This window comes from Trachypithecus francoisi, unplaced genomic scaffold, assembly GCF_009764315.1.
Source record: "Trachypithecus francoisi isolate TF-2019V2 unplaced genomic scaffold, Tfra_2.0 Lachesis_group7, whole genome shotgun sequence".
Classification (NCBI taxonomy): Eukaryota; Metazoa; Chordata; class Mammalia; order Primates; family Cercopithecidae; genus Trachypithecus; species Trachypithecus francoisi.
In genome coordinates this window covers 25,658,898-25,682,812 of record NW_022681472.1, presented here as the reverse complement: position 1 = coordinate 25,682,812, position 23,915 = coordinate 25,658,898, and the positions used below count along the sequence as shown (strand labels likewise).

General features: G+C 38.8%; 1 protein-coding gene across 12 annotated transcripts in view; it reads left to right on the top strand.

The window, feature by feature from the left end:
- Positions 1–23,915, top strand: part of NCOA2 (nuclear receptor coactivator 2) — a 306,182-nt gene that overhangs the window by 237,341 nt on the left and 44,926 nt on the right. For all 12 annotated transcript variants that reach the window (XM_033203006.1, XM_033203007.1, XM_033202998.1 and 9 more), the window contains 7 exons: positions 206–383; positions 3,847–4,035; positions 7,011–7,112; positions 7,724–7,867; positions 11,217–11,364; positions 13,621–14,890; positions 22,348–22,558. In XM_033203006.1, coding sequence (XP_033058897.1) covers positions 206–383; positions 3,847–4,035; positions 7,011–7,112; positions 7,724–7,867; positions 11,217–11,364; positions 13,621–14,890; positions 22,348–22,558 — 2,242 coding nt within the window. The remainder of the gene's footprint in view (positions 1–205; positions 384–3,846; positions 4,036–7,010; positions 7,113–7,723; positions 7,868–11,216; positions 11,365–13,620; positions 14,891–22,347; positions 22,559–23,915) is intronic.

Here is a 23,915-nt window from a genome sequence, read left to right as displayed (position 1 = left end):
GCTCTCTCTCCCACTTAGTAAGATGGAATAATTTCTATTTCACCAAGAGAAAATGTGTTAATTGTTCCTGAAAACTGGGAGAGAGCTGAGAAAGATCTCTTTTCTATCCATGTGTGAATTGTGTTTCCCTTAAAGGGATCATTCCCTTCTTAACAATTGCTGTGATGTTATGTTGCATCCTAACAGTTTGTACTTTGTCCCCTAGGCCCTTGATGGGTTCTTCTTTGTAGTGAACCTGGAAGGCAACGTTGTGTTTGTGTCAGAGAATGTGACACAGTATCTAAGGTATAACCAAGAAGAGCTGATGAACAAAAGTGTATATAGCATCTTGCATGTTGGGGACCACACGGAGTTTGTCAAAAACCTGCTGCCAAAGTCTATAGGTAAATGACTGTCTGCTGGGTCTCCCTCCCTACCTCCCCTCACCTCCACCTGCCCCTGCCTCATACACACACACATTGTCTTGGTTGAAGTGGATCAAATAAAACTATATTATATCAGATGGGGATGAGAGTGACTGGGTAATTTTTTACAGATGCTTGTGTGTTTAAGCTTAAAAGTCATGGAAAAGGGGGCATCTTCAGATACTGATCTCAAATGAGTGATCATTTTTGATCCGATATTTAAAGTACATGAAAATCATTGCTTCTTAGCCAGAAGGCCAAGAAGTGGTGATGATGATGATGATGATGATGATGATGATGATGATGATGATTTTGCTTGGCAGTAATTATCTCATGATAAATGAACAGAAATTGATTCAGACTCATGAAAATGATTCAGATGGAAAGTACTTATATGGCAACTATTTTCAATAAGATTGTTGTGGTTTTTTTAATTTTTTATTTTTGTGGGTACATAGTAGATGTATATATTTATGGGATACATGAGGTGTTTTGATACAGACATGCAGTGTGAAATAATCACATCATGGAGATGGCGTATCCATCCCCTCGAGCATCTATCCTTTGTGCTATAATGTAGAGATTGTTTTTTAAGGTGACACATTGCCTCACCCTGTTCCATTCTAGCCAACTTCGTTTTGTCCATTTTCTCCATGACCATCCGAAAAGTCAAAGGTCATGAGAAGTTTGAGATTCAATGTATTTTGAGTCTTGCACGTGAAGCATATTATAGGTGTATACACATTCTAGAAATAAAATGTTAAGGAACAAGTGGCAGATGGAAAGGTTCAGATGCTACAGCCCAAGCCCTGAATGGGCTCTTCCGTCTCGCAGACTCCGGTGGGCCCTGTAGGTGTGATCACCAGATGCTGCTCCCTTAGCCCACTCTCCCTGTCTCAAATTTCCTGACTTCATCTTATTTTGGAGATGTCGTCCGAGTATACGTGATGATTAAGGACACACTGTGCAGTGGGTGATTCACAGCGTGGGCCCACCTTAGCTGCCGCTCTAGAGTACTGCTGTGCCCACTCACTAAGTGATTCTTTTTTTAATATTCTCAAACTGATGATGCTAAGAACATCTTCACGGATTGAAAGAAATGAAAAATAAGGTCAAATCCTGAGTTGGCAAGTATTTCTGTTCTTAAGATTGTTTATACTAGCTGGTCTTACTGTTATAATAAGTAGGAAAAGGTCCTTTTCAAATTACATTCGAGCTAGCTTTTCCTTTATGTGATAATTCTTTGTTCAAAGTGACTACAACAGTAATGCAAAATGTGTGAATACTTGTGTAGGATTCCTTTATTATATTCTCTAGTAAATTAAAAAAATGGGATTTCTTATTTCAAATAACTAATATTTTCAGATCTCTTCAGTAGTTCTATGACTTCCTTAAAAGACCTCTACTTATTAATTCACTATTATTAATTCACTTGTCTAAAGAGCTTTTTGCCTTACTTTATATTGTATCCTTTTAACTTTCAATTTACTAATCTGACTTAATAGGAACTCTTTTTCTCTTCAGTTGATTACTCTGTGTAGTCTTTATTTTGTAAATAAGCTTTTTAAAATGCTGATAATGGCTGGGCTCAGTGGCTTACCCCTGTAATCCCAGCACTTTGGGAGGCTGAGACTGGTGGATCACTTGAGGTCAGGAGTTCGAGACCAGCCTGGCCAACATGCCAAAACCCCGCCTCCACTAAAAATGCAAAACATTAGCCGGGCATGGTGGCTCGTGCCTGTAATCCCAGCTTCTCCAGAGGCTGAGGCATGAGAATCCCTTGAGCCCAGGGGGTGGAGATTGCAGTGAGCCAAGATCACACCACTGCACTCCAGCCTTGGTGACAGAGACTCTGTTTCAAAAAAGTAATAATAATAAAATAAAATGCTGATGCTGAAATAAACTTTCCAAATGTCTGCAAAGATATACAAAGCTAGTTATGGGTTTTTCTGTAATTTTAAGATAATTTCTTACAGCTAACTTTTTCCTTTCTAGAGTTTGTTTCCTTTCTCATTCTACAGCCCAGTGGCCATGGTCTCTCTGGGTTCACTGGGCCATTCATGGGCCATTGGGTTCGCTATAACACCTACGTGTCCTTCTCCATTTTCTCTAGCTGGTTACTGGAGAATATATTCGTTTTCTTATGACTCACCCTTTTTTTGATCCCCTGTTCTATTGTACTGTCCCCAGTGTTTTTAGATAAAGCGTAAGGAATGATAGAGAAAAGAACACCAAAATGAGAATTAGGATTGGTTCTGATTCCAACTTTTCTAGTAGTTGAACATGTCTTTGGGCATCAGATTTTTTATGTGTCAAATGAGGAAGTTAACCTGGTAAAATCCATAAACACCCTTTAATTCTCAAAATCGGTCATTGTTTTATTTCTTTCATTGTTATCTCTAATGCATTTCAAAAATAATTGATGTCTTTCCTCTCTTTCATTGTCTCTTTCTTAAATACATACTTTTTTTAGTTTTAATATTCAAATAGATGTCTGAAGTAGTTAACTTGAAAATAAATGACATTAGCACTGTATTTTCAAGGATTTTTCAGTCTTATTGAAGAAATATACGTGAAACAATTTTAAAAGACTACAACTGAACAACTCAGGAAAAACAAAGTTATAAACCATATACTAAAATTTCTGTAAAATTTGAGAAAAGAAGAATCTGCCCTAGGAGGCAGTATGGGGGAGTAGATAGTAAAGTATTGATTGTAGAGGACCTCAGCCTTAGAGCATGAGTACCTATGGAGAGAGAAACTGAGGCAACCTGATGTGTTAGATAGAATGGCAGCGGGAGCAAGGACATCCATGTGGCCCTGGTATGGTGGAGCATGGGGAGGCTTGTGCAGGGGAATGTGGAAGATCCTGTTAGATGGATGCAGTGGAGCTGGTTAGTGAGAGTCTGTGTTAATGGACTTCATCCTTCAGACTACATCAATTCTAAATCCTCCGAAAAAATTTAATATGCACTACATTTGGTGCCACTCACAGAGTTTTGAGCAGGGGTAACTTATCTAAAATTGGAATGCAAGTAGATTGAACTCAATTTCCAAGAAATCAGTTAGGAAAATGCAAAAGTAGAAAACTATAGTATTCTCGTAACAATCCAGGACTGGACTTGAAGGGAAGGAGTCAGGGTAAAGAAGTAGTGTAGAAAATGTTTTGAAAATCCCAAGATTCCACATGTATCCCAGAACTTGAAGTATAATAAAATTTTTAAAAATTTGGGGAAAAAAACAGAAAATTCCAGGATATTCCCAAGTTGTAAAAATGTTAAAATATTTTTCCTCTTCTAGATTATGAAAGTATTTAGAAAAGTATAAAAGTACTACGTAAAGATGAAATAATCATATTTTTCCTACATCATTTTAATAATTCAGAGGCAATGAATCTGATGTTTGTTTCTCTGTAAAACTGGGTTGCTTTTGCCTTGCTCAGTGAATGGGGGATCTTGGTCTGGCGAACCTCCAAGGCGGAACAGCCATACCTTCAATTGTCGGATGCTGGTAAAACCTTTACCTGATTCAGAAGAGGAGGGTCATGATAACCAGGAAGCTCATCAGAAATATGAAACTATGCAGTGCTTTGCTGTCTCTCAACCAAAGTCCATCAAAGAAGAAGGAGAAGGTGGGACAGAACCCCTAGGGTGTTTTATGTGTCTGTGTATTTATTCCTGTGCTACTTCCTTCACACTTTAATTAGTGGTCACCTGAAGAAAAGTGAGGAGGCAGTATCTTTGTTCTTTTCAATTTTACTATTTTGTGATGGAAATTTTTAAGTCTCCAGAACAGCACTGTCCAACAGAATTACCTGCGATGGTGGAAGTGACATATCTTGAGCGTCTAGTGTGGCAGCCACTAGCCACGTGTGGCTGGTGAGCACTTGAAATGTCAGTAGTGCAACTAGGGGGCTGAATTTTTAATTTTATTAAATTTGCATTTGAATAGCCACGTGTGGCTCACTGTGTGACTGTATTAGTGATCACACTTTTGGGGGATCCTAGGCTCTTTGAACATCTAGTGCAAGCTGTATGCCACAGCCCTAGAAAAATGCACAGTTATCCTGGCACGGTGGCTCACCGCCTGTAATCCCAGCACTTTGGGAGACTGAGGCAGGTGGATCACGAGGTCAAGAGATCGAGACCATCCTGGCCAACATGGTGAAACCCCGTCTCTACTAAAAGTACAAAAAGTAGCCTGGTGGCTGGCATGTGCCTGTAGTCCCAGCTACTCAGGAGGCTGAGGCAGGAGAATCGCTTAAACCTGAGAGGCGGAGGTTGCAGTGAGCCAAGATTGCGCCATTGCACTCCATCCTGGGCGACAGAGTGAGACTCCATCTCAAAAAAGAAAAATGCACACAGTAAAACAGCATTTTACTTTCAAGGGGTTGATGGAATCCATGTAGCCTATCCATGGATGCTGGGCCCAGAATGTGATATAATAGAATGGTACTAAAGAGAGGATAGAGACAGGAGCGGGGAATGGAGCGGGTTTTAGACTGTAAGTTTATTAGGCTGTTCACCATAAAGATATGCTGATGTGTAGTGTCCACCTCCTGAGCCCACCAGGCAAACTGTCCACACAGCCGAGTGTCACTCTAATACAAGGCAGTGTTGAAGAGGGTATTGTGCGTGGGGAGCAGAAGGGAAAGAGCTGAGGACCACTTGTGGCTGAAAACATCCTGGGCTACATAATCAGACAGGCCAACTCCTAATTCAGCTGCTCCCAGCTCTGGCTAGGACTTTGGACAGAGTCCTTGGCCTTTCTGAGTATCAGTTTATTATCAAGTGAAGTCACCAATACCAGTGTCAGAATGTAATAAGGTTTAAATGAATATGCTGAACTGTGGTTCGCGTTGAATGCTAGTTATTTAATGCTTATTTTAAAATTTAAATTTTATTGAGAAGGAAATATTAGAGCTGTTAAAGATAATAAATATATAGTATTTCAAAATTCAGTATTTTGCCTAGGTAAGGAACGTCAAATGATTTTATTCTGTTTTATGCAATAGAGTAAGTGCTGCTAATTTATCCATCTGTGATAATATTCCCAAGGCAGTATAAAAAGGAATAGCTGAGCTAATTTATTACTTTGTGCTTTATAAACATTTTTTGTACATTTAAAAGTACGTTCTATGTGTTAACACAGTATAGCATAAGCACAGGGTTTCTGAGCCATGGCATGCTCAGAATCTAATCCTGGCTTTGCCAAAGGTTTGTGTGACATTGGACAAATTACTTAAACTTTGTGCTTTGATCTTGTCTGTAAAATGGAAATGATGCTACTACATGTGTCATAGAGCTGTTAAGAGGATTAACTGAGTTAATAACTCATACAGTAGCTAGAAAGGTGTTTATCTCACAGTGCCCAAAAATTTAGTTGTTATTTTGTTGAGGACTATAATTGCATTTTAATTTTGTGATACCAACTATTGCTGGATATTTCAGTCTTGTTGAAGAAATAATACATGAAATAATTTTAAAAGACTACAACAGAGCAATTCAGGAACAGCCAAGTTACAAACTATATACTAAAATTTCTGTAAAAGTTGAGAAAGAAAAATCTGTCCAAGGAGGCACTGTGGGGTCCTAGAGTAGTTAGTGAAGTACTGATTGTAGAGAACCTCTGCCTTACAGCATGAATACTGTGGAGGGAGAAATCGAGGCAGCCTGATATTTTAGATAGGGTAGCAGCAGGAGCAAATATAGATAATAAACTCTGTCAAATTCAGGAAATGCTCAAATTTAGAGGTAAACGATCATAAATCAGTGACATGAGACATGAAGGGATTACTTAAGTTTTTTAACAACAGCATTTGTCCAGTGTTTTTTAAATTGAAAGGGCTGTGCAGTGTGCTCTGCATGTTACAAAGATAAATAAAACTTTTCCCTTTCCTCCAGAAGTGAACCCTGATGCATAAAACAGTTGAAACAAGGTGAGGAATAAGTGATTAGAATTGGCTGTGTGAGAAACTGTCCACAGCCAAGATTCTGAACTATAATGCAGCTGTCCTGGTGCACGCTGCATTTTCTAGGTATTGTGGTAGTCGTTCTCTGAATCTGTGTCTAGACCCAGTTTATATTCTTTGCTTTAAATTGCATATTGCCATTGTAGTATTTACTTAGTTTGGCATAAGGTGTACCTAGTTTTCCTGAACCCTAAAACTCAAGAAGGAAACCCTTGATAAAGCAAGAGTATCAGATTTTAGTTTCATCATTTTTGTATTTCATTACATATTAACCGGGTTTTCTATCAGCCATTTAAAAAGAAAGGATTTAGTTTTTTTTTCTACTGCTGGAGAGAGTGTTTGAGATTATTAAGGCTTTAGTGTAGTGGATGTATTTCCATCACATGTATCGTGGGGCCTCGGCAGTTTATCCTCTGCTCCCCAGTTCTCCTTACACAGCCACCCTCCGTCTCCCTTACCCACCTACCACTTTCATGGAGAGAATAAAACCAGTAAGAAGCTCAAGTACATAATGTTTCATCACTCTCTCCCTTACTGTTTTTTTTATGATGGGCTGTGCTGTCATAAATACACTTGGGTTTGTTTGAATCACTAGGAAAGCCCCATATGATAAATGTAAACATGTGTGATTTAAGATTTGCAGTCCTGCTTGATTTGCGTGGCAAGAAGAGTTCCCATGAAGGAAAGACCAGTTCTTCCCTCATCAGAAAGTTTTACTACTCGCCAGGATCTCCAAGGTAAATTTCCTTTCCAAAGAAGACCAAAGGAATCATTTTAGAATACTTACATATTTGAGAATGCAAGGACTGTATTTAGAAGACTGTAAGGATGCTAGTACTAGCAATTGCTGCTGCAGTAGAAATGTCAAGGAGTTGGAAGACCAGAGAGAGAGATGCTGGCTGTCACTCTATACCCTTTTGGTCCATGTACTTGTGTTACCTAGTTTAAATAAATACATTTAGATCTTGTTAAAATTTAATTATTTCTGGCCAGGCGTGGTGGCTCACGCCTGTAACCCCAACACTTTGGGAGGCTGAGGCAGGAGGATCACTTGAGGTCAAGAGTTCAAAGCCAGCCTGGCCAATGTGGCAAAACTTCATCTGTATTAAAAATGCAAAAATTAGCCAAATGTGGTGCACGCCTGTAATCCCAGCTTCTTGGGCGTCTGACGCACAAGAGTCGTTTGAACCCAGGAGGTGGAGGTTGCAGTGAGCTGAGATTGCACCACTGCACTCCAGCCTGGACGATAGAGTGAGACTCTTGTCTCAGAAAAATATATATATATATATATTTATTTCCATAAAGAATAGATCCGCATGTAGGTATAATGCCTGCTGTTACTTAATAGGCAAGATCACTTCTCTGGATACCAGCACCATGAGAGCAGCCATGAAACCAGGCTGGGAGGACCTGGTAAGAAGGTGCATTCAGAAGTTCCATGCACAGCATGAAGGAGAATCTGTGTCCTATGCCAAGAGGCATCATCATGAAGGTAGGCATCTCTAAATGATTTTTCTTAAATTATTGCTTCCTGTGGGAGCTTTCTCTCAGTGATTCCTGGAGTTCACCTTGGGAACAGAGCTGGTGACTGTTCTCGTGAGCTGTCTCATCTGGCGTAGATGTTGCCTTCTGAAGGAAAATTTTAACAGGAGAACTTGTAGGACAGAAGAGTGACGAAAGTAGAACAGGAGATGATAGTGTCACAGAAGCAGACAAAAGGAGGAAGAAAGAGGTCATTTTCTTTGATCCAGGAGCTTCTAGATATGTAACAAAATTATAAGTACCATCTAATTAAGAGAAATATTAACAATTCAGTTAGAATCTGAATATAAGAATAAGTGGATGGCCGGGCGCGGTGGCTCAAGCCTGTAATCCCAGCACTTTGGGAGGCCGAGACGGGTGGATCGCGAGGTCAGGAGTTCGAGACCATCCTGGCTAACACGGCGAAACCCCGTCTCTACTAAAAATACAAAAAACTAGCCGGGCGAGGTGGCAGGCGCCTGTAGTCCCAGCTACTCGGGAGGCTGAGGCAGGAGAATGGCGTGAACCCGGGAGGCGGAGCTCGCAGTGAGCTGAGATCCGGCCACTGCACTCCAGCCTGGGTGACAAGAGCGAGACTCCGTCTCAAAAAAAAAAAAAAAAAAAAAAAAATAAGTGGAATTTTGGAGAGTGAGTGAATCCCTGGTGGAGGTAATGGTGGGGACCCCAAGCCCTTCTTCAAGGTAGTAACCAGCAAAGACTATCCAGGTGTTTCTAGAGGGCCCAAAAGTTGACATGACTTGTCTTAGCTCACTGACTTAAGCAGTAGGACAGCTGGAACTGAGCCCAAGACTTCAGTAATAACAGCAGCCCTTATTGAGTACCTGGTCTTTGTGTGGCATTGTCCCTTTTGCCTCCTCTCACTGGCCCTCACAGCAAGCCTGTGACGTGGACGTCACATCTGTCACTCTGGACAAGGGGACAAGGAGATTGAGGCAGGTGAAATGACTGACTCTCTAGCATTCAGTATCAGTGCAGGACATCTGTCTGAGCCCATTTTGGTCACTATCATGCTGCTTCCAAAGGTCTTTCCAAAGAATCACTTTTTCTCAAGTGCATTTTTGTTTTCTGTTAAAGAGGTATGAACCAAAAAACTCCTTTTGCTTTAGTATGTGCTAATTTGGGGAGCAAGACTGTCCTTCTCTCTGTGTCCCACCAGTGCGGTTGGCCAGGGCTCCACATGCACTGTCAGCTGGGCCATATTGCACGGGAGGGACTCGTGCAGTGCAGTGCAGTGCAGTGCAGCTTGTAACTCAGCTTCGACAGTTGTCTGCTTCCTTGCAGAAAAAATTTGTAACTAGTTATAGAAAATGGAGTTTGAGTTTGTCATCATCTACCTAATGTGCATCTGGCACTTTACCAATAGTGTTGGTATGTTTAAACTTTATGCTTTTTAGATCACTTATAAAAAAGCAAAAGTCATAATAAATGACCTGTCTCTCCCATGCCCTTATTTTTTCCTCATCTTACTTATTCTTTTCATCCTATTCATCCTATTTTTTAGAAATAAGTGCATAACCCAACAACTTGTGCCTTCTAGCATTTTTCTTTAAGTTGGAAAGAATACAAGGAAATAAAGATGCTACATTGACAGAAATCAATATTTAACCTACCATTTCATTACATCCGGTTTAAAATAAAAAGAATAGTAATAATAAAAACCAAGAAATTGGCATAAGCAACCATGTTCGGCATCCTTGGGTCCTGAGTTTAATTCTTTGACAACCTGATTCCTTACAAAAGGATTTACACAGATGCACCAGACACTGCGCTAGATTTAAACAGATGGGACCCACTAGAAGGAAACCCCATATAGACATTTCAAACTTTTGAAATAGGTAAGATCAGGGATGATCAGTTACATTGAACAGAAATCTGCAAAGCGTTGTTTAAATGGAGGCACTTCCTAACTGTGTTCAGGTGAGTGCTTATACATACCTACTTTTCTGAGTTGTTGGATGTAGACCAAGTTTAAATGAAAATCTTTAGGGATCACAGCCAAGGTCAGTTAAAATTCTGAAATTATAAGCCATTGGAAATATAAGTCTTACTATAAAAAAATTACATTTACGTCATCTTTTAGAAACATTATGCAAAGCAAGATACTCACATGTTCAGTAATTCATTTTCAGTACTACCACTTCAGACTAACATTGTGCAACAATTGATGGCAGAAAGTGAAACCTAAATGTAGTATCTAACTGAAACTGCAGAGAGAAGTCATTAGACAAATTGCTTAGAGTGAAATTTTACCAAGAAATTAGAATCCACATTATATGTCAGCCTCTCTCTCTCTCTCGTGGCAGTTTTGTGGCATGGTGAATACGCATGGTTGCTTTAGGGGTAATTATTCAGCCCACAAAATGTGTGCTGAGGATTATGTGGTAGCAACATAGTAGCCTTGTTAAAATGGTTTAAGAGGAACTAAAATTATATGTCTTTTTTTTTAAACTGAATTGAAATGTTCTTTTTTAATAGGTGGTATAAGACAGTTATAAAACATAGTAGCTTTAAAAGATAAATCTCAATTATTTTAAGAGAAATTGTCTTAACCTAGTTGATTTGTGTTGTATTTTGTTATTGTCTTGAAAATGGAAACACCTGACCCCTTATCTAAAAGTTAAACCAATTCCAATGTTGCTTAAGATTTGCACTTTTATTGTTTCAGTTTTGTGTAGCCTTTTTTTCTCTGAATAGATTCTTCTGATTGTTTATCTTTTACTTCCTGTTGTCCTAACCACGAAAATAATACTTCTTGCACAGTGAGAAACAGGATTGGGGGAGAGTAGTGTGTGAGATGATGGATTGAACAATACGTAACTTCGAGATGAATATTCAGAGAACATATTTAATGTCATAAATTTTATTTTAATATTTGTATTAGTTTTACAAGGAAATTAAAGTCAAATTGTATACCTAAGAGATACCCTGTTTATACATTGTATTGTTTTCTACCATTTTAAGCAAATCATTGTAAAGCTTGTTTGAACTGATAAATGGTTTACACTGCTTTGCCATAATAATAAAGATTTTAAGAACACTCAGTTTGAGGGTCCAGGCTCTTACTCCTTTTCATAAGAAAAACAGATAATTGAGGTTATTGATATTTTGAGTGAAAAGTAAATGTGCTTTTAAAACATTATATTTTAATCTCATAAAGATTACTTATAACTCTTTAACATGCTGGTGGGAAACTATTATGAAACTTAATGAAGTTGATTACTCTTATTATGTCTTGTCCTCCCCGACCTCTCAGTTTTTTTTTTTCTAAACATGCCTTCTGTTTCTTTGCTTGCCTGCAGTACTGAGACAAGGATTGGCATTCAGTCAAATCTATCGTTTTTCCTTGTCTGATGGCACTCTTGTTGCTGCACAAACGAAGAGCAAACTCATCCGTTCTCAGACTACTAATGAACCTCAACTTGTAATATCTTTACATATGCTTCACAGGTAATCCTAGTTCTAAGAAGTCATTGTTCATTTCCAAGTTAAGAGGAGATATTAAAAAAGCAGCAAATCATTTTAGAGCTTTGAGGATTTGTTAGACATTTCTTCTCATCAATCCCAGTAATGTAAAATATAAAATTAAATTGTTATTAGCTGTTGGCTAAATGACAATTCATAATATAATTGACCCTCTGTATCCGTGGGTTCTGCATCTCAGGATTCAGCCAACTACAGATGGAAAATATTTGGGGGGGAAAAATATATATAATATTATACTGTATTATTTTATTTGTATTATAACTATTTACACTGTATTAGGTATTATAAGAAATGATCTCTAGAAATGATTTAAAGTATATAGGAGGATGTGTGTAGGTGATATGCAAAAATTATGCCATTTTATATCAGGGACTTGAGCATCCATGGATTTTAGTATCTGTGGCGTGGGGGCAGGGTGGAGGCTAGAACCAGTCCCGCATGTAACCAAAGAACAACTGTATTGGCAAAGTAGGACTCTACTTTGAATTTTAGCCTTAACAGTAGTGAATTGTAAAACCCAGCTGGAAGAACACAAGGCTAGTACTAACTTTGTTCAGACATAATTTCCCATTACATTGAAAAAGGGAAATTTACTGATCAGCTCCCAGTAGCAACAAATGCAGGGCAGGAATATTGATGTCAGTAGTATGATTTCTGCTCCTTTGTGTTTAAATGTAGAACTTCTTTTTTTTTTTTTTTTTTTTTTTGGTGAGGCACAGTCTTGCTCTGTCTCCCAGACTGGAGTGCAGCGGCGCCATCTCAGCTCTCTGCAACCTCTGCCTCTTGGGTTCAGGCGATTCTTGTGCCTCAGCCTCCTGAGTAGCTGTGATTACAGGCGTATTCCAGCCTTGAGTGATCCTTCCACCTTGGCCTCCCAAATCACTGGGATTACAGGTGTGGGCCACCACACCCAGCCTAAATCTAGAACTTTCTATGTATATATTTACAAATAATATTTTAGATTTTTGTTCTCAGGTTCAAATTAACTTCTCAACATTAGACCTTAAGTTGAAGGGTAATAAACAATTTCATAAAAAAGTGAAGATAAAGAAATTGAATGTTGATTTTTAAATAAATGTCATAAACCATGTTGTTTTGAGCACATATTTAGGAAAATGATTAAATTTCATTAGTTATCTAAATGTTTATGCTTATGCCATGGAAAACTTTATGAGGTCCTGTCAGTAAATATATAACGTTGCTCTGGCTGAGGAGTCCCATTTTATCACATTTCTCAATTTACTGTCTATTTAGGAGTAAAAAAATCAGGCAACTCTGCCAACTGTTAGTTAAATCTAACCTCAAGCTGAAACAGTTTGAATGTGATTACAGATGTGGCAAATTTCACCCACCTAACCAAAAGCTGATGTTTGACAATTTGTGAAACCTGTTTTATTTGGATTTGTGAACACATTTTGTAACTCAAAAGTGACTGCCAAGGCTGTAAATTAAAGCTCATAGAACTTGCAAAATTATGTTGCTCAGAAAGGCTGCTTTTAGTCATTAGTAAGGAGATGGAATGGAGTTATCCAGAAGTAGAGTAATAAGATCACAAACTAAAGTCACTCTGAACTTCCCTTCCCAAGCTGTTGGCTCTGAGGTCTCGCTCTGACTTGGAGGGATGTGGGGTGAGGAGGTGAGTGGAAATCTGTTAAACAAGGTGATCTAACTCTAAACAGTTTTAGTAACTATTAGTTCTAGAACTGGCAGAGTTTCTGTTAACAGTTAGGGGCAAGTTGTTTTCCCCTAAGTGTGTTTATCTTCAGCCAAGCAGTAAATATCAGAGCTCTGGGCTTACAGTTGTGTGTATTGTTAGGAATTATAATCTCTGGAAGAAAAACCGAAGACAGCTCTACTCATTTCTTTAAGACAGTACAAGCTCTCAGCTACTCATGAGAAAGATGTATTATGTAATTGGAACCCTGTTAATGTCTTGTCTAGTAAATGCAATTTCAATACAGTAGTAGTCAAATTTAAACACACCCCCTCTGTAAAACCAGACATCTTAATGAGTTGCCTGAAAAACATCCCTCTTGGTCCAACACTGTACGTGTTCAGTCTTGTCCATAATTGCAGATGATTTCAACAAAGTATTATCTATCCTTAAAATATAGCCTGTTCTTTTAAAGCAAAGAGGCCATTTCATTTTTAAAAATTAATAACAACTTGCTAAGTTATTTTTCCTTTTATCTTACATTTCTTTCTTTTCTCATTATACAGAGAGCAGAATGTGTGTGTGATGAATCCAGATCTGACTGGACAAACGATGGGGAAGCCATTGAATCCAATTAGCTCTAGCAGCCCTGCCCATCAGGCCCTGTGCAGTGGGAACCCAGGTCAGGACATGACCCTCAGTAGCAATATAAATTTTCCCATAAATGGCCCAAAGGAACAAATGGGCATGCCCATGGGCAGGTTTGGTGGTTCTGGGGGAATGAACCATGTGTCAGGCATGCAAGCAACCACTCCTCAGGGTAGTAACTATGCACTCAAAATGAACAGCCCCTCACAAAGCAGCCCTGGCATGAATCCAGGACAGCCCACCTCTATGCTTTCACCAAGGCATCGCATGAGCCCTGGAGTGGCTGGCAGCCCTCGAATCCCACCCAGTCAGTTTTCCCCTGCAGGAAGCTTGCATTCCCCTGTGGGAGTTTGCAGCAGCACAGGAAATAGCCATAGTTATACCAACAGCTCCCTCAATGCACTTCAGGCCCTCAGCGAGGGGCACGGGGTCTCATTAGGGTCATCGCTGGCTTCACCAGACCTAAAAATGGGCAATTTGCAAAACTCCCCAGTTAATATGAATCCTCCCCCACTCAGCAAGATGGGAAGCTTGGACTCAAAAGACTGTTTTGGACTTTATGGGGAGCCCTCTGAAGGTACAACTGGACAAGCTGAGAGCAGCTGCCATCCTGGAGAGCAAAAGGAAACAAATGACCCCAACCTGCCCCCGACCGTGAGCAGCGAGAGAGCCGACGGGCAGAGCAGACTGCACGACAGCAAAGGGCAGACCAAACTCCTGCAGCTGCTGACCACCAAATCTGATCAGATGGAGCCCTCGCCCTTAGCCAGCTCTTTGTCGGACACAAACAAAGACTCCACAGGTAGCTTGCCTGGTTCTGGGTCAACACATGGAACCTCGCTCAAGGAGAAGCATAAAATTTTGCACAGACTGTTGCAGGACAGCAGTTCCCCTGTGGACTTGGCCAAGTTAACAGCAGAAGCCACAGGCAAAGACCTGAGCCAGGAGTCCAGCAGCACAGCTCCTGGATCAGAAGTGACTATTAAACAGGAACCGGTGAGCCCCAAGAAGAAAGAGAATGCACTACTTCGCTATTTGCTAGATAAAGATGATACTAAAGATATTGGTTTACCAGAAATAACCCCCAAACTTGAGCGTCTGGACAGTAAGACAGATCCTGCCAGTAACACAAAATTAATAGCAATGAAAACTGAGAAGGAGGAGATGAGCTTTGAGCCTGGTGACCAGGTAAGTTTTATCACGTCTTCTCGCGGGTGTACTAATCTATATCCATCAAGGATTTTCTCCATGGGGGCATTTTGAAGTCTCAGGTGATTGGATAAAAATAAGCTTTCTCCTTTGTTGTTCTTACCTTGAAACTCTCACTGAAGCTGTGTGTTTCAAATACTCTCCTAGCAAAGAGTGAAATTGTTGTAGAACATGGGTGGGCAGGCCTTTTTTTGTGAGGACCAAATGGTAAGTATTTTAGGCTTTGCAGGCCATATAGTCTCTGTCAAAACCATTCAACTCCACCATTGTAGTGCAAAAGCAGCCACAGACACTGTGTAAACAAACTTGAATATGACTTTGCTCCAATAAAGCATTGCTTATAGACACTGAAATTTGAATTTCATGCAATTATCATGTGTCACAAAATATTAAAAATTTTTTTCAACCATTAAAATATGTAAATTCATTCTTAGCTCATACAAAAACAGGATTTAGCCCACAGGCTGGTGGTAGTTTGCTAGCCTCTGTTATGGATGCTGCCTGAATTGGAGATAATCACTTCCTTGAAACTGGGCTTTGTCAGAACAGACTTAACTGAATTATTTCTTATTTACCTTTCTCTCTTTATAAGATCAGAGTTTAACTGGTTTTGAAACCCAATGAAGGTCATTATACCTCTCTTTATTCTTAACTAAACTTCTGATTAATGCAAAAGAATTTCTTAGACCACTGGTATAAAAAATATTTAAGAGGGAAAGGGATAGTAGAAAGGAGAGAGAAAGGTTTAACTGACATTAGTACATCTGAGCCATGTTATGTAAATTCAAGACTAGAATAATAGGCTACATTATGTGCTCTTCTTGTCTGAAAAATAAATTCCCTGAAAAAAATCCAAGATACCTTAAGTGATATTCAAAATAATTCTTATTTATACTTGACAAATTAGAATTGTATATATTTATGGTATACAACATGTTGTTTTGGAATACATATCCTGGAGTGGCTAGCTCAAGCTAATTAACAAATACATTACTTCACACACTTTTTGCAGTACAAACACTTAAAATCTATTAGTGATTTTTAGGCATATAATACATCATTACTAACTGTAGCCACAGTGTTGTACAGTAGATCTCTTGAACTTACTCTTCCTGACTAACTGAAATTTGTATCCTTTGATCAACATCTCCTCAACCTTCCACCCCAAATCATTCTTGATAATCCTCTAAGGAGATAATGACATCACAGAGAAAAAGTAAGCTATTATTTTTCTTTATTAAAAAAACAAAACAGACTGGGTGAAGTGGCTCATGCCTCTAATCCCAACACTTTGGGAGGCCAAGGTGGAGGAATGCTTGAGGACAGGAGTTCAAGACCAGCCTGGGCAGCATGATGAAACCCCATCTCTAGAAAACATAAAAAATTAGCTAGGTGTGGTGGCATGCACCTGTAGTCTCAGCTACTCAGGAGACTGAGGCTGCTTGAGCCCAGGAGTTGGAGGCTACAGTGAGCTATGATTGCACCACTGCACTCCAGCCTAGGCAATAGATTGAGACCTTGTCTCAAAAAATAAAAATCCATTTAAAGAAAACATGGGTTATTAACAGCCACAGTGACTTGGCATGAGACATTTCCTGGGGAATCAATGATCCAAGACTTCTCCCTAGCCATCCCTTTCCTGTAGTCCCTGAATATGCCCTGTACGTCTTATCTGTTCTTGAGTCGTGATTGGTTAAAAAGTGAAGAAGCCAAGAGGCCTTCCTACTTTAAATGGCTCAAGGTTTGTCCTTGAAATTTGTTTTGCAAGAGGATATTTCATTTGTCAGTGTCTTCAGTGGATGGAGAGAGGAAAAGTACACCCCTTGCTGTACCCTGGAGCTCTGCTGAGTCGTAGAGCTAACCCAGAGGCAGGTCTGGGGTTGAGAGCCATCGTCAGGGATGCCGAGGCCACACTTGCTCTTTTAGCTGGGCTCCATCTAGGCTTCTAAGCACTTGGCTTCCTTATTTCTTTCACTTTGATGTCTTGACAGCTGCTACCATTCCTAAAGGTCAGATATAATTTTTCAAACTTTCATGTCCTTCACAAGGGAAGCAGAGCCAAATTACATAAACATCTTGGGTGATTAATCCTTAAACTTAAATGTTAGTGCAACGTTCTATTAGCAAGCTATTCCATAACGCTATAAAATCATTAAATGGGGAAACCGGTGTCTCAGCAGAAAATTAATAGCAATGTCTTGAATAAAGTGAAATGTAAAACCATATTAACACCTATAAGTGTTTTAATCTTTTGAGGTTTACTAGATTAGAATCTACACAGCTAGTGGCAGTCCAGAGTGGCAGGCACAGACAGTGGCACTCCGGTCTCTTGACACATGCTGGAGGGCGAGATGGTCTCCCTTAGCTTAGTGTCTAATGTGGCCAGGCCTTCCCTCTGTAAACAATTTATTTCTATCCCAGGCCTGATCTGAGGCCCCAGGGACTTAGAGGGTCAAGGCAAGGGGCCACTTTTTGGTATTTCTATATTTATTTATGTGATTGCACTAACTTCAAACAAAAAACTGACAAAAGAGGACTTTTTTTAAAAGTCCTTGAGTCACTTGCGGTTTCAGATTATTATTTAGGAGAAATGTTTTTTCTGATAAAAATTATCTCACCTAGGAAACAGAAAGTCCAGAGTGTAATCAGCACAGATCTGTCACTTTGGGTGAATCAAAAAGCAGTGTGCACAGGCACACACGCACATGCACACAGAGGCACATATAGTAAGTATATTTTTCTTAATGAAATCCAGTCGCTGGTCTCGTCCTCCCTTTACTCTCATGTAAAACTCCACCAGAAGTACTGCTTTGGAGCAATTTTAACATCAAAAACATTGCAGCTTGAAAAGTTACCACAGGAAGTGTGCATTACCTATATTTAGATCAAAGTTAGAATGACTTTAAGAAAAAACAATGATTCTTTCACCTCTTGCTCACCTTCACTATTTCCAAATACAGGTTAATTGCATCTCCTATTGATTGCTGTACAAACTTATTGAAGACTTCTTCCACTTCAGTTGAATACAATAAGTTATTTAGTGAGGTAAAACAAACTATTAGTGAGGTTGAATTGCACAGTTAACTGTCTTGTTATTTTGATTCAGAAAAGAGCCATTGACTGAGTGTGTATTTAACCTATTACTAACTTATTAAGGACAGGAAGTACTTCGATGGTGTTATTATACCCAAAATAGCACTTTTTACCAGGCAGAGTGGTTAAACATTTATTTCTACAGCATTTCCTAACCAACAGGAAACAGTAACAGAAAAATTTCCAATATGTTTACAGACTTTTAAGTTACATGCTTATTTACACAGTGGAACATGGTTGATACTTAACCCAATGATACTACTGGGTCCTTTCTAATGCTGCTGAGACACGTATGATAAGGTTTGGAAATACTCTAAAAAGAATTTCTTCTTGGCATTTGACTCCATTAGAAAGGCAACCATATTTTAAACTGATGGTGTCCTGAAAATTTCTCTCCAGATGTGGTAGAATTGTATTACCATTTCTTAACAACTTTGTGTTAGGCAAGTATGGTAAAATTATGCTTTTTATTTAAAATATTTTGAAAAGATGCTTTGTAATTTATTAGAATACTGATGTTGTTTAAATGCATGTGCTTTTTATATTTCCTGCAGAGAACAAGTTGATTTAACATGAAAAAATCCTAAAACCAGAAAAATGAAAAATTAAAGAAATCAAGTCTGATTTTCATTTTGTAGAACTTTTATAAAAATCTTTCTGACTCATTTTCTGCCTGAAATAGTTTAAACTAACAACTCAAATTGATGTGGCTAATTTGAGCATTCAAATAGATGCCTAAGCAAAACTTTAAAGTATCTTGGCAAAGCATTTTAAAGGAAGGCATTAATCTTTTTGTCTTGTAAAGAAATTGTGCCTAACAAAGTGGATAGAGACTAGAAGAACTTTGATGAGAATTAAAGCCTACAAAAATTGAGGGGAGAAAATTTTTTAACAGAAACTTAATGTAATCAGATTTATTCCTTCCAAAACTTAAGTGAATACAGAAAAAAATTCTGTAGTCATCAGATGTTATTGTAACCTGAGGGGTATAGATATTCTGAACTTTATCTCCTTGAAGAAGAGCATGTAAAGTGAACTTCTGACAACATTAAATGTGTACTCCATAAATTGACAAGGAATAAATACAGGCAAAGTAATACTATCTGTAGTGGGGAAAACTTCATAATGCATTTTTCAGATGCTAAGCTTGAATAAATTCCAATAGTGTTCATAGTTAAAAGCCTTCATAGAACTAGTTCCTTTTGATACTAAGAAGATCCTGAATGGCTTTCTTCAGAAAAATGTATTTAGGCCGGGCGTGATGGCTCACACCTGTAATCCCAACACTTTGGGAAGCCAAAGCAGGCAGATCACCTGAGGTTGGCAGTTCAAGACCAGCCTGGCCAACATGATGAAACCCCGTTTCTACTAAAAATACAAAAATGAGCCAGATATGGTGGTGCACACCTGTAGTTCCAGCTGTTGGGGAGGCTGAGGCAGGAGAATTGCTTGAACCTGGGAGGCGGAGGTTGCAGTAAGCCTAGATTACACCACTGCACTCCAGCCTGGGTGACAGAGTGAGACCTTGTCTCAAAAAAAAAAAAAAAAAAGGAAAAGTGTGAGTCTAGACTGTTCTTAATATATATTGTCAAAAGTTCCTTTTACATATGTCTGGGATTTGATGCAAATATAAATGTATCCATTGAGAAATAACATACTTTACTTTTGTTTACATGGGTCTATTTATTTTGGATATTTCTCTTAAAAGTAATCTGGCAGAGCTTTCTCAAGAGGCAGCTTACCACTTATTATAGCCTACCCCCCTCACCCCCACACATGGAGCTTCTACCTTTTAAAATTGCTCGACACAGGACAGCATTGTAGTAGGGAAACTGGGTTTCATAGAGCAGATATAACCTCAGTTTATTAGAGCCTTTTTCTGATCTACATGGCAAGTATAAGGAAAGTTACCACACATTTTTATGAAACATTTTCTGAAAAAGTAATGGAAATTATAGGAATTCCTATGAAAAAAATACTGATTTGGGGAAGATTTTTTAAATTATGTGTTAATATGATTAAAAGAATTCATCGTGTTGACTCAGTGCCCATTACTTAGCTCCAGGCGCTGTCCTTGGAGGGCAATACATGTTTATACTGAGAGTATCAGTTTATACCTTATGCATTCAGCAAAACATGATAAAGAAGATTACAGTGGAGTCAACTTTACACATGTATTTGAAGTACATAAAGTCAGTTTTATGTTCCTGGAAGAACAGATGGTTATTAAATGGTTATTTCAGTAGTATGAACAGTTTTGCCCACCACTGAACTCAATGAATACATGCTGTAGTGGAGTGATCATGAGGTGGGTGACATGACTTTGCTGGGTTTAGTTCCCTTGTGGCTCTAATAGTATGAACATGTACCTATGGGCTTTTAAAATGCAGCATGGCCCCTACATAAACTACTTCACTTAGGACTCAGCCGAAGAAATAGTAATTTGCTGCCACTCTGGAGGAAACTATTGCCGTTGGAGGAGACAGTCAGTGTGGTGCCTTCCTACAGAGCTTTAAGGATCATTTGGCCTGTCTGTGACTGTCTATATTTTAGGATGCTAACTTTGGAACCCAGCTCTTAATTCATAACTAATTCTCCTGTATTTGATACCTCCCTCTTTTGTTAGAATTGAGTGGCTAACCTAACTAAAAAATGGTCTTATAATTGCTCTAACAATGCCTCAGGAAAATGGATCTCCCAGTTATTGCTAAGCTAGTTGTCTCTGAGAAGAATAAAATAAAATGTCACTTCATTCTGTTCTTCCTAACTTGAGAAATAAATCCAATCAAAAAACATCTCATATGGATGTTACATTTGCTGCAAGTTGCAGAAATCTTAGCATATCCAACCTCTGCATGGGGAAGAATTGTATGGGATAAAAATGTAAGCCATCCTGCTTTAAGTGTAACTCATTATCAGATGTACGCCATGTATTTCATTTGATTTGCCAGTGTAGATGAAAGGAATAGTTGTGGTCAAGGATTCAAAGTCCAATGACTGAGGAAACTAACTTATGTTTTCCACCTGCACGTCAAGAAAATTGTTCATACTACTTTCTACACTAGAAAGCAATCCCAGCATGCACTATCTGATTTTAAATATCTGGCACATAGATAGGTTATATTTAAAAGAATATCTGTAAAATCTAGAATAAATTCCAGTTTAGTGTCATAGAAGAAAAGTATTAAGGTATTAAGTGTGAAATAATGGTGATACTTAGCTTATGTTAGTGCTTGAATTTTGTTTTTTTAAATGGAAGAGAAACCTTGAAAACATTTTTTATGACTTCTGTAGCTAGGCACAGTGGCTCTCACCTGTAATCCCAGCACTTTGGGAAGCTGAGGCAGGGGAATTACTTGAGCTCAGAGACCATCCTGAGCAACAAAATGAGACCCCCATATCTAAAAAAAAAACAAAAAATTAGCCAGACATGGTGGTGCATGCCTGTGGTCCCAGCTACTAAAGAGGCTGAGGTGGCAGGATCACTTAAGCCCAGGAGGTCAAGGCTACGAGGATGAATGTTTGTGCTGCTGCATGCCAGTCTGGGTGACAGAGCAAGACCCTTTCTCAGGAAAAAAAAAAAAAAAAAAATCATAGCTTCTGTATAATTAGATTAATAGTGCTGTCTTTGGGGGCAACCAGTTTTTATCCTGCTTCCCTACCTTTGTCACCTAACCTGGCAAATGACTGGGAAAACCATTGTCATCCAGAATTGAAAGTCCAAACAGGAAAAAAGGACCACTTAAATTGAAAAGGCAGTGCTTAGTTCATGGTTACTTCAAACTTACTTTGCTTCTCTCTCCCCACCCCTGTGTTCTTTTAAAGATTAAAAAAAAAAAAAATCCTGAAAGGAAATGACCATTTATTAAATACTGATTGGGTGCAAATTTGCATTACATTATATGCCAGTTTTTTTCCCTTTTGTTGTTGTTATTTCTTAGGGAGTTTTGACGATAAAACCTAGACCTGGACCGTAAGTCATAGTCTATTCATAATTAATTGGAAATCTACATTCTCATAATTAATTGAATGATAAGCATAAAATAGAGGAGAATTTATAAATTGCCAATGAATCACAATGCTGAAAGAGAGCTTTCTTTCTAATTCAGCCATCTCTTTTTATAGATGAGGAAATTGAGGACCAAAAGATTAAATTACTTGTCCTTTGGTAACTTAATTTTTTAAAAGATGATCAATTATCTGTTAGGCCTGAGGTATGCATGAATCTACGTATTTTATTTGGCTGTGGTGCCTCATGGCAGTTAGGTCAATGATTGCAAATGGGCTTGTGGTGTCTACTCTTTAGAGTAGACTAGATAAACTCTTCTGTTTGTCAACTACAGCCTGGCAGTGAGCTGGACAACTTGGAGGAGATTTTGGATGATTTGCAGAATAGTCAATTACCACAGCTTTTCCCAGACACAAGGCCAGGCGCCCCTGCTGGATCAGTTGACAAGCAAGCCATCATCAATGACCTCATGCAACTCACAGCTGAAAACAGCCCTGTCACACCTGTTGGAGCCCAGAAAACAGCACTGCGAATTTCACAGAGCAGTGAGTATGAGAAATGACTGGTTATGCCAAGAAATTTCCATATAATCACTATCAGAAACAGGGATTATTGAAGTCTGATGCAACCAGCTTAGTCACTTTAAGGTTTCTGTGATCAAATAGCACCATCTACTGTCTTGGTCTTTTGAAACAGTATTCAAAATGGATCCTCCTGAGCATGGTTCTCTCACATTCTCTTGTGGGTTAATTTAATCAGCACTGGACAGGGAGACTGACCTACATTGATGAAGTTCTTCAACTTATTGAAGTTCTTCAACTGATTGTCATATTTCCCTTCATTTCAGTGACTGTCTTCAGACATGGAGTTTATCCTGGATTTTATGTGTTTAATAGACAATGAAATACTGAAATATAGAACATTTGGGAGCTGTGCTGACTTTTTTAGGGATAATACACTATTTTAAAATATTCTACTCTCCCAAACTGCTCAGCTGGAAGTAAGAAAAAATAAATTAAAAAATAATAATAAAATATTCTACTCAAAGTATTTATTATACATGAAAGGGCTACACACATTAAAAATCTTGCCCTATCTTAGGAATCTTCATATAAACATCACTTGACGTGGAACTTTATGTTTCTAAATGTATTCTAAGTTAAATTGTCTGTTTAGAAAAAACATGTTTTATCTTTTCATTTTAAAGTTTTGTAAGTTAGGATAAACTCGTTATTTACTGTGAACACTCAGTTTACAAACTTGATTAATACCTGAAGTTGTCTGATAGTTTTGAATGGAAGAAAGTATCTGTTATGTAGCAAGGCCATAATTTATGAAAGACAGATAACCTCTTCAGCGTTAAATTGGCAAAACAGAATGATTTTTCCTTTTCAGATACAATTTGAGCCAATACCTGGCATTTGTTCTCAGATCAAAAATGGCAAGCATCAGTCAAATCATAGAACATCTTTAATTACTAGGTCTTTTCTCAAGTGATTTCTGACCATTCTGAAATAGGAAAAAACAAAAGAAAGATGAGTTTGGGCTGGGCGTGGTTGCAGGCCCCTATAATCCCAGTTACTCGGGAGGCTGAGGCAGGAGAATTGGTTGAACCCGGGAGGTGGAGGTTGCAGCGGTCCGAGATTGCGCCACTGTACTCCAGCCTGGGTGACAGAGCGATATTCCATCTCAAAACACACACACACACAATAGAAAGATTTGCATGTGAATTCTCAAACCTCACTCTTTCTTGGGCAATAGAGAGTTAATTGTGGATCATGGGAGATGATGAAGTCAAAGAGTTGAGAACTGGGTAAGAAACACTGGACAGGCTGGGCACGGTCGCACATGCCTGTAATCCTAGCTCTTGGGGAGGTCGAGGCAGGTGGATCACCTGAGGTC